This window comes from Pseudorasbora parva, chromosome 4, assembly GCF_024679245.1.
Source record: "Pseudorasbora parva isolate DD20220531a chromosome 4, ASM2467924v1, whole genome shotgun sequence".
In the NCBI taxonomy this organism is placed as follows: domain Eukaryota; kingdom Metazoa; phylum Chordata; class Actinopteri; order Cypriniformes; family Gobionidae; genus Pseudorasbora; species Pseudorasbora parva.
This window is the reverse complement of record NC_090175.1, coordinates 58,758,046-58,769,235: the sequence shown is the minus strand read 5'-3', so window position 1 is coordinate 58,769,235 and position 11,190 is coordinate 58,758,046. Positions and strand designations below refer to the sequence as shown.

Sequence of the window (11,190 nt, the reverse complement as noted above, 5' to 3'; positions counted from 1 at the left end):
TAATCCGGGGGCATTGCTTGACTCATTATCTTTTGACTCACATATTGGTCAGACAGTTAAGTCATGCTTTTTCCACTTCCCAAATATTATACGTGTCCGCCGATCCCTCAACTTTAATGATGCTGAAACCGTTATTCACGCATTCATGACCTCACGGCTTGACTACTGCAACGCTCTATACAGCGGCCTACCAGCAGAGGCTATACATCGCCTCCAAATGCTGCAAACCTCTGCTGCCCGAGCACTAACGTTTAATAAAACATCTGTCCACATCACACCCATCCTCAACCCGCTTCACTGGCTTCCTGTGGCCAGCCGCATCCAGTTTAAGCTGTTCGTTTTAGTCTATAAAGCCAGTCATGGCCCTGCAAGCCAAGCCAAAGGCGACCAAAGGAACCGAAACTCCATCAGGGCATGACGGAGAAAAATAAACCTTAGAGAAACCAGACTCAGTTCTCCTCTGGCCTATTAACACACAGAGGAGGATTATTATTCTGGACACCGCACAGGTCAGAGGTCAGATTAGAGCCGAATATTCTAAAGTTTGGGGCATCACATAAGAGACGGGTTTATTAAGGATGGCGCGTCGAGTAAACAATTATTAAAGGAGTGTTTGCGTGTGATGTGACTTGTGTAACTGTAGTCAGTGTGTAGTGTCGCTGCTTGAGCATTAAGAGTCTCTGCAACGCTACAGCGCTGAACGTTCACTGCAAACGGAGATATTGAAGCATTTAGACGAGTTAAACCGCGCCCCATACACACGACCACGCCTAGAAACATACACACACACACACACACACACACACACACACACACACACACACACACACACACACACGGAACCACCGCTTTAAATATGAATATTTGACATTAGTGCAGATGCCTAGATTCATCCCTCTTTCCTTCAGCTCTCCGCTCTTATCCTTCATCCCTCTTTCCTTCAGCTCTCCGCTCTTATCCTTCATCCCTCTTTCCTTCAGCTCTCCGCTCTTATCCTTCATCCCTCTTTCCTTCAGCTCTCCGCTCTTATCCTTCATCCCTCTGTTCTTCTGCGTTTCAGGCCGTTTGTGTCTCAGAAGATCCACTTCCCGGACTTCTCCACTCGGGACATCCACAGGAACTACGTGGACTGTGTGCGCTGGCTCGGCGACCTGATACTGTCCAAGGTACAAGTACACACTCACTCACTCACTCACTCACTCACTCACTCACTCACTCACACTCACTCACTCACACACTCACTCACACACTCACTCACTCACTCACTCACACACTCACTCACTCACTCACACTCTCACTCACTCACTCACACTCACTCACTCACACACTCACTCACACTCACTCACACTCACTCACACACTCACTCACTCACTCACACTCTCACTCACTCACTCACACTCACTCACTCACTCACACTCACTCACACACACTCACTCACTCACTCACTCACTCACTCACTCACTCACTCACTCACTCACTCACACTCACTCACTCACACACTCACTCACTCACACACTCACTCACTCACTCACTCACTCACACACTCACTCACACACTCACTCACTCACACACTCACTCACACACTCACTCACACACTCACTCACACACTCACTCACACTCTCACTCACTCACTCACACTCACTCACTCACTCACTCACTCACTCACACTCACTCACACACACTCACTCACTCACTCACTCACTCACTCACTCACTCACTCACTCACTCACTCACACTCACTCACTCACACACTCACTCACTCACACACTCACTCACTCACTCACTCACTCACACACTCACTCACACACTCACTCACTCACACACTCACTCACACACTCACTCACACACTCACTCACACACTCACTCACACTCTCACTCACTCACTCACTCACTCACTCACTCACTCACTCACTCACTCACTCACTCACTCACTCACTCACTCACTCACTCACTCACTCTCACACACACACTCACTCACACACTCACTCACACACTCACTCACACTCTCACTCACTCACTCACACTCACTCACTCACTCACTCACACTCACTCACACACTCACACACTCACTTTCCCTGTCTTCACTCGTCTTTATTATTGCTGGTCATGTTTCGCAGTCGTGTGAGAACGCCATTGTGTGTTGGAAACCTGGGAAAATGGAGGACGATATTGACCAGATCAAACCCAACGAGTCTAATGTGACGATTCTCGGCCGCTTCGACTACAGCCAGTGTGACATCTGGTACATGCGCTTCTCTATGGACTTCTGGCAGAAGGTATTCCTAATCTACGCTCATGACCTCAGCCACATAATCACAGTCACTGTCCGTTTATCGTGTGTGTGTGTGTGTGTGTGTGTGTGTGTGTGTGTGTGTGTGTGTGTGTGTGTGTGTGTGTGTGTCTTCACCAGATGCTCGCTCTGGGAAATCAAGTCGGCAAACTGTACGTGTGGGATCTGGAAGTGGAAGATCCTCATAAAGCAAAGTAAGATTACACTTCAGACAGGCGTGTGTGTATGTGTTTGTTTGTCCTCATCTGTGTGTGTGTGTGTGTGTGTGTGTGTGTGTGTGTGTGTGTGTGTGTGTGTGTTTTTGTGTCCTCATCTGTGTGTGTGTGTCCCGCAGGTGTACGACGCTCACCCTCCCCAAGTGCACGTCGGCCATCAGACAGACAAGCTTCAGTCGGGACAGCAGTATCCTGATCGCAGTGTGTGACGACGCCTCCATCTGGCGCTGGGACCGCCTGCGCTGATCCACTCGCACCAGACCAGAACCGGACCAGACCAGACCAGAACCGACCCAACCAGACCAGAACCGACCCATCAGCCGCTTTTTTCGGCATTACTTTAGTTTTTATCTTGACTTTGCTTCAGTCTTTTGCTTTTATCTTTGCTGTTTTCTTGTGTGAAGTTAATAAATCTATTTTTCTAACCCTATTTCTTTCTCCGTTCCTCAGTCTCACTTCAATGTTGTGGAATTGTTGAATTAAAGCCTCTAAAGTATTTTAGAACAGTAGTGAACAAGAATTCACCAGATTTCTGAAATTAAAAAGGCATATTTTGATCTCGATGGACAATGAGTGTAATTCACAATGCTAATGTGAGTGGGATTAGGAAGGGCTCAAGATCTAATGAATCCTCAGAATGACTGCATGGCTCCAATGCAATACTAATATTAATAAATAGAAACCAAAGCTGGTTAACTACGCATTTATAAATGAGCAACAACTTTTTATGATTCAGGGTGAGTTTGGAGTAAGAATTAGGGCTATCGCAAGAAGTAAAATGTAGTAATTTTCTGGTGGCAGTGGCTCTTCCAGCAGGATAATGCTCCTGACACAGCTCTAATGCTTCAGGAATGGTTTGAGGCGTCGACTCGGCCTCCAGATCCCCCAGAGCATCTGTGGGATGAGCTGAAGTAGATCCTGCACACAGATCTGGTCCGGACATTAAGTGGAGCTGCTGGAGTTATTTTGGAGAGATTCACCAATTTATAATTTGGCAATATTGACTCCACTTTCCTTTTTTATGTCTAGAAAATGTTTTAATTTAGCCAAATTCCACATTCATAATCAACACATTATTTATATAGCGCTTTTACGATTACGATTGTTTTAAAGCAGGTTCACAGGACAATATTCAGGACCTGATTCATAAGCTCAATAAAACCCATCCGTGCATTCGGTAACCCTTTTTACATGTTTAGCCTGTCTTGATCCTGTCCTGCTGCAGCTATGACTCTACATCGAGTCTGTTGGTTGTGCAATTAAAAATATATATGTTTAAACTGTGTTGAAAAGTGAAACGTAAGGACAATACGCGCTGAATCGTCCAATCAGCGAAGCGCTGTTGTGTTTTGTTTCCGGGTCAGAGTTGTCAGCTGCTAATGGAAGTTTCTAGCAGAAACATGTGAGATATTAAGATGGTGTGAGATATTAAAGAGCTCTCCGTCAGCTTCTCTCCCTGTCTGTTCTCTCGGGTGTGCTTTTGCAGTAAAACTGGCGATGTTCGGATGTTTAGTCGCGGGCAGACTGGTGAGCAGATCATCATATAACGCGCGCGCGCACGCACACACACACACACACACACACACACACACACACAGAGAAAGAGAGATAACGTTAAATAGCTCTGATGTGATGTGTTTTTGCTCGGATCTTCCTAACGTTACTCAGATAATACAGAGACTGCTCTCATCAGAGTTACACATGATTTATAAAGTTAATGACATCACAACAAGCGATGATTGATCGAGTAGCAACGTGTAGTCTGACATGTTTCTAGTCCAGACACGACAAGATTTTAGGACTAAAAATCGCGTAATCTGACACAGTGACTAAAGTAACAGACAAAAATATCTTGTAGCCTGAACCAGGCATAATTACTCTTATCATCTGATCGTGGTTGAGTCTCTCTATTAGTGTTATAGTGGAACTGCTTTGGCATGGTTTAAATCGCACTTATCTGACCGTTATCAGTTTGTAGCAGTAAATGAAGAGATGTCACACCGAGCCCAAGTTCAGTATGGGGTACCGCAAGGCTCAGTGTTAGGACCGCTGCTCTTCACCCTGTATCTGCTCCACTGGGAGACATGGCGTTAGTTTTCACTGTTATGCTGACGATACTCAGCTCTATATTTCCTCACGCCCTGCCGAAACCTACCAACCCACACGATTAACGGAATGCAGAGCTGATATAAAACACTGGATGACCAGATCTCCTGCAACTTCATTCAGAAAAAAAATCATTTTTACTTATTTACAAGTAGTAACCGAAAATACTGTCTTACACTTGATGGCTGCTCTCTGTCAAGCCCTCATCACACACACACACACACACACAAACACACACACACACACACACACACTCTCTCTCTCTCTCTCTCTCTCTCTCTCTCTCTCTCTCTCTCTCTCTCTCTCTCCAACACACACACACACACACACACACAATAACAGTAATGCTCTACTAGATGGGTTGCCTTTCACAGCGTTCATGGCTCCACTTGTCGAGACTGTTTTCCAAGATGGCTGCTGTCTGTAAACGTGTAATGGACTGTCTTTATAAAGCATCTTATCAATGAAGTTATCAATCCTTCGGTTTGCATGTAGGGACCCTCATTATGCTCCCATGTTAGTGTCGGGCTATCTTGAGCCTTGTTAGTGGTGTTAACTAGCCATTTCATTTGGCTTATCCTATGCCCCACAGACAAGCGTTATAAGCTAATCTGTTTTTAGAGATAACTCTTTACATTCGATTTTCATGAAAACGCATCCCAGAGAACTATCTACTCGGTGACCATATGTTAATCACTCTAGGGGCATTTCTCACCGGAGTTGTCCTTTAAGGGAGTACCGAAATATTGTAATGCATTAGTTTTAGAAGTAACTTTCCCGAACACTGATTACAACAGAAATGAATCAGACTGACTGTGTAAATGAAGGAGATTTCTTTTGGTTTGGCTCTGATGTCCCTCGGATGTTTTTCAGGTCCAGACGGACGCGCAGCAGGTCTCCGCTGGTAAGTTTGTCTTCAGTCTGCCGGATTATGAGAGTGTCCATCATGTGGTGGTGTTCCTGCTGGGCACCATGCCCTTTCCGGATGGCATGGGCGGAGCGGTGTACTTCTCCTTCCCTGACCCCGCGGGGGGCCAGGTCTGGCAACTATTGGGCTTCATCACCAATGACAAGCCCAGTGCCATATTCAAGATCTCTGGGCTGAAAGCTGGTGAGCCAACACTTCTAAAACTCAACCCTAAACTGACCGACAACTGTCCCTAACTCTACCCTAACCCTGACCCACACCTGTCCCTAACTCTACCCTAAACTGACCGACAACTGTCCCTAACTCTACCCTAACCCTGACCCGCACCTGTCCCTAACTCTACCCTAAACTGACCCGCACCTGTCCCTAACTCTACCCTAAACTGACCGACAACTGTCCCTAACTCTACCCTAAACTGACCCACACCTGTCCCTAATTTTACCCTAAACTGACCCGCACCTGTCCCTAACTCTACCCTAAACTGACCCGCACCTGTCCCTAACTCTACCCTAAACTGACCCGCACCTGTCCCCAACTCTACCCTAAACTGACCCGCACCTGTCCCCAACTCTACCCTAAACTGACCCGCACCTGTCCCTAACTCTACCCTAAACTGACCCGCACCTGTCCCCAACTCAACCCTAAACTGACCCGCACCTGTCCCCAACTCTACCCTAACCCTGACCCGCACCTGTCCCCAACTCTACCCTAACCCTGACCCGCACCTGTCCCCAACTCTACCCTAACCCTGACCCGCACCTGTCCCCAACTCTACCCTAACCCTGACCCGCACCTGTCCCCAACTCTACCCTAAACTGACCCGCACCTGTCCCCAACTCTACCCTAAACTGACCCGCACCTGTCCCCAACTCTACCCTAAACTGACCCGCACCTGTCCCCAACTCTACCCTAAACTGACCCGCACCTGTCCCCAACTCTACCCTAAACTGACCCGCACCTGTCCCCAACTTTACCCTAAACTGACCCGCACCTGTCCCCAACTCTACCCTAAACTGACCCGCACCTGTCCCCAACTCTACCCTAAACTGACCCGCACCTGTCCCCAACTCTACCCTAAACTGACCCGCACCTGTCCCCAACTCTACCCTAAACTGACCCGCACCTGTCCCCAACTCTACCCTAAACTGACCCGCACCTGTCCCCAACTCTACCCTAACCCTGACCCGCACCTGTCCCTAACTCTACCCTAAACTGACCCGCACCTGTCCCCAACTCTACCCTAAACTGACCTGCGCCTGTCCCCAACTTTACCCTAAACTGACCCGCACCTGTCCCTAACTCTACCCTAACCCGCACCTGTCCCTAACTTTACCCTAAACTGACCCGCATCTGTACCTAACTCTACCCTAAACTGACCCGCACCTGTCCCTAACTCTACCCTAAACTGACCCGCACTTGTCCCTAACTCTACCCTAAACTGACCCCTACCTGTCCCTAACTCAACCCTAAACTGACCCGCACCTGTCCCTAACTCTACCCTAACCCTGACCCGCACCTGTCCCTAACTCTACCCTAACCCTGACCCGCACCTGTCCCCAACTCTACCCTAACCCTGACCCGCACCTGTCCCCAACTCTACCCTAAACTGACCCGCACCTGTCCCTAACTCTACCCTAAACTGACCCGCACCTGTCCCTAACTCAACCCTAAACTGACCCGCACCTGTCCCTAACTCAACCCTAAACTGACCCGCACCTGTCCCCAACTCTACCGTAACCCGCACCTGTCCCCAACTCTACCCTAACCCTGACCCGCACCTGTCCCCAACTCTACCCTAACCCTGACCCGCACCTGTCCCCAACTCTACCCTAACCCTGACCCGCACCTGTCCCCAACTCTACCCTAACCCTGACCCGCACCTGTCCCCAACTCTACCCTAAACTGACCCGCACCTGTCCCCAACTCTACCCTAAACTGACCCGCACCTGTCCCCAACTCCCAACTTTACCCTAAACTGACCCGCACCTGTCCCCAACTCTACCCTAACCCTGACCCGCACCTGTCCCCAACTCTACCCTAAACTGACCCGCACCTGTCCCCAACTCTACTGACCCGCACCTGTCCCCAACTCTACCCTAAACTCACCCGCACCTGTCCCCAACTCTACCCTAAACTGACCCGCACCTGTCCCCAACTTTACCCTAAACTGACCCGCACCTGTCCCTAACTCTACCCTAACCCGCACCTGTCCCTAACTCTACCCTAACCCTGACCCGCACCTGTCCCTAACTCTACCCTAAACTGACCCGCACCTGTCCCTAACTCTACCCTAAACTGACCCGCACCTGTCCCTAACTCTACCCTAAACTGACCCGCACTTGTCCCTAACTCTACCCTAAACTGACCCCTACCTGTCCCTAACTCTACCCTAACCCTGACCCGCACCTGTCCCTAACTCTACCCTAACCCTGACCCGCACCTGTCCCTAACTCTACCCTAAACTGACCCGCACCTGTCCCTAACTCTACCCTAAACTGGCCCGCACCTGTCCCTAACTCTACCCTAACCCTGACCCGCACCTGTCCCTAACTCTACCCTAAACTGACCCGCACCTGTCCCTAACTCTACCCTAAACTGACCCGCACCTGTCCCTAACTCAACCCTAAACTGACCCGCACCTGTCCCTAACTCTACCCTAAACTGACCCGCACCTGTCCCTAACCCGCACCTGTCCCTAACTCTACCCTAAACTGACCCGCACCTGTCCCTAACTCTACCCTAACCCTGACCCGCACCTGTCCCCAACTCTACCCTAAACTGACCCGCACCTTTCCCCAACTCTACCTTAAACTGACCCGCACCTTTCCCCAACTCTACCCTAAACTGACCCGCACCTGTCCCCAACTCTACCCTAAACTGACCCGCACCTGTCCCTAACTTTACCCTAACCCGCACCTGTCCCCAACTCTACCCTAAACTGACCCGCACCTGTCCCCAACTCTACCCTAAACTGACCCGCACCTGTCCCCAACTCTACCCTAAACTGACCCGCACCTGTCCCCAACTCTACCCTAAACTGACCCGCACCTTTCCCCAACTCTACCCTAAACTGACCCGCACCTGTCCCCAACTCTACCCTAAACTGACCCGCACCTGTCCCCAACTCTACCCTAAACTGACCCGCACCTGTCCCCAACTCTACCCTAAACTGACCCGCACCTTTCCCCAACTCTACCCTAAACTGACCCGCACCTGTCCCCAACTCTACCCTAAACTGACCCGCACCTGTCCCCAACTCTACCCTAAACTGACCCGCACCTGTCCCCAACTCTACCCTAAACTGACCCGCACCTGTCCCCAACTCTACCCTAAACTGACCCGCACCTGTCCCTAACTCTACCCTAAACTGACCCGCACCTGTCCCCAACTCTACCCTAAACTGACCCGCACCTGTCCCTAACTCTACCCTAAACTGACCCGCACCTGTCCCCAACTCTACCCTAAACTGACCCGCACCTGTCCCCAACTCTACCCTAAACTGACCCGCACCTGTCCCCAACTCTACCCTAAACTGACCCGCACCTGTCCCCAACTCTACCCTAAACTGACCCGCACCTGTCCCCAACTGACCCGCACCTGTCCCCAACTCTACCCTAAACTGACCCGCATCTGTCCCCAACTCTTCCCTAAACTGACCCCCACCTGTCCCCAACTCTACCCTAAACTGACCCGCACCTGTCCCCAACTCTACCCTAAACTGTCAGCTCAGAATATCAGACATGAGCTAAAAACTAACAAATCTGCGTTTGAATCTGCCCTAAATCTGCAGACCGGCTCTGAGTTTTGTCCACACTGAGAGAGTGTGTGTGTGTGTGTGTGTCTGTGTGTGTGTGTCCGTATGTCCGTTTGTGTGTGTTCCAGGCGAGGGCGGCGTGCATCTCTTCGGTATGATGGCTCAGGCTCCATTGGTCGCTCAGATCGGAGTCTCGGTCGAATCTTTGGATCTTCTCGCTCAGCAAACCCCGGTGTCTAACTCGGCCGTCTCCACCGTCGACTCCTTCACACAGGTAAGAGCTCACCTGCAGGACTCTTAAGGCACAGTGTGTACGATCACAGGCTTAAAGCTCAGCCAGAAATGAGCCTGCTATGCTTACACTAGACTAGAGCAGTGTAATATAATGTGTACTGACTTTATCCCAGCGGTCATGTGGTCACTAACCCTTGACCTCTGACCTGCTCGTCTGTCTCCTCAGTTCACGCAGAAGATGCTGGAGAGCTTGTATAACTTCACCTCGTCCTTCGCGCTGACCCAGGCCCAGATGACCCCTAACCCTTCGGAGACGTTTGTCCCTGCCAGCTCCATCCTGCGATGGTGAGCGAGTCTGACCGTTTGGGGACCCCCCAATAATAGTTAATAAACAGCAAATAGTGAATGAACAAAATTGTGTTAAAATAAACAAGAATAGTTAATAAATAGTACCAGTAAAACGTGTGTTGTCCTGATACTGTACTTCAAAATGTAAAAATTGCCACACAAAAGTAACTATTGAAGATCCATTTTAAAAAATAATGTAATAAACGGTCACTACGGTATATCCCGACACTAGCACATTCAGATAAGCTATGAAATAAATCATGTTCCTCTGCCTCTTTCTGGTTAAATAATGTTTATTATAATAGTTCATGTAGCATGCTATAATAACTACTCCAGGTTATTTATGCATAGAATATATATATATATATAATAGTTAGTATAGCATATTATGCCACTTTCATCTTAACCCATTACAAAGCTATAGCAATGTCATTAAATCCGATAAACAGTTATCCTGGAACAGATCGGCGTCTTCCTCATCCCGTTACAACACACATTACAGCATGCAGACATATTCCGTCCGTTCGGGAGAAAAGTTGCACTAACTGTTCATTACGAGCAGCTTTTGCCGTCGGCAGGTGACGTCAGCTTTCATAAACCTTTATTTGCTAGCCTACCTGCTGCAGAATTGCACCATTTTAGTAGAAGACAAGGTGAGGTGTTTTATCCGGTGTAATTCATCACTTACCACTCTCTTGATTTTTTCCTTATCCTCCTCTTCCCTTCTGGCTTTTCTTTTCTGGCTTCCTAAAGCATAATAAAAATAAAAAACATCATCTGTTTCCTCCACAGGTATGAAAACTTCCAGAGGCGAATGATGCAGAATCCGAACTTCTGGAAGACGTGATGTGTGTGTGTGTGTGTGTGTGTGTGTGTGTTCTTAAGAAAATCATCTTTCAGTTCATGAGCTTCACTTGGATGAGACCCTTTTCTTCTAATAAATGTTGCCTGGCATTTACTCTTTTGCTGAAGATGTTTTATATAGCAGTTTGGGCATGAAGGTCTCAGGTGTGATCCCAAATGTTTTTTTAAATCACTGTCTTTGATAAAATAAAATCTATCAATGGATGTCTTTTTTTGTCATTTTTGGGGTATTTTTTTAATTTATTTACCTTTAAAAGTGCCATATGTTTTATGTAAAATGTTTATTTTTGTTACATTTAACGTTTCTTCAGTAAAAATAACCCATTCCAGTAAGTTCAGACCAGACCTAAACGTGTTGACTGACTAATGATGGTATACTGTATAAATTAAACAGATAAATATTAATAGCCACTAGATGGCAGGACTAAATGGCTGAACTCTGTAAACCACT

At 48.3% G+C, this 11,190-nt stretch overlaps 2 protein-coding genes across 3 annotated transcripts in view; both read left to right on the top strand.

The window, feature by feature from the left end:
* Positions 1-2,935, top strand: part of eed (embryonic ectoderm development) — a 13,719-nt gene extending 10,784 nt beyond the window's left edge. Inside the window, exons 9-13 of one of the 2 annotated variants that reach the window (XM_067442904.1) lie at positions 1,061-1,166; positions 2,118-2,276; positions 2,411-2,484; positions 2,625-2,771; positions 2,803-2,935. In XM_067442904.1, coding sequence (XP_067299005.1) covers positions 1,061-1,166; positions 2,118-2,276; positions 2,411-2,484; positions 2,625-2,751 — 466 coding nt within the window. In that variant the 3' untranslated portion in view covers positions 2,752-2,771; positions 2,803-2,935. Of the gene's footprint in view, positions 1-1,060; positions 1,167-2,117; positions 2,277-2,410; positions 2,485-2,624 lie in introns of both variants that reach the window. The other variant, XM_067442903.1, reaches the window with a different exon arrangement.
* A 909-nt stretch (positions 2,936-3,844) lies between these two features.
* hikeshi (heat shock protein nuclear import factor hikeshi) lies at positions 3,845-10,944 on the top strand. The gene is made up of 5 exons (XM_067442901.1): positions 3,845-4,032; positions 5,485-5,722; positions 9,422-9,567; positions 9,754-9,872; positions 10,668-10,944. The coding sequence occupies exons 1-5, from the start codon at positions 4,003-4,005 to the stop codon at positions 10,720-10,722; spliced, it is 588 nt and encodes a 195-aa protein (XP_067299002.1). The 5' UTR covers positions 3,845-4,002; the 3' UTR covers positions 10,723-10,944.
* The last annotated feature ends 246 nt before the right edge of the window (positions 10,945-11,190 follow it).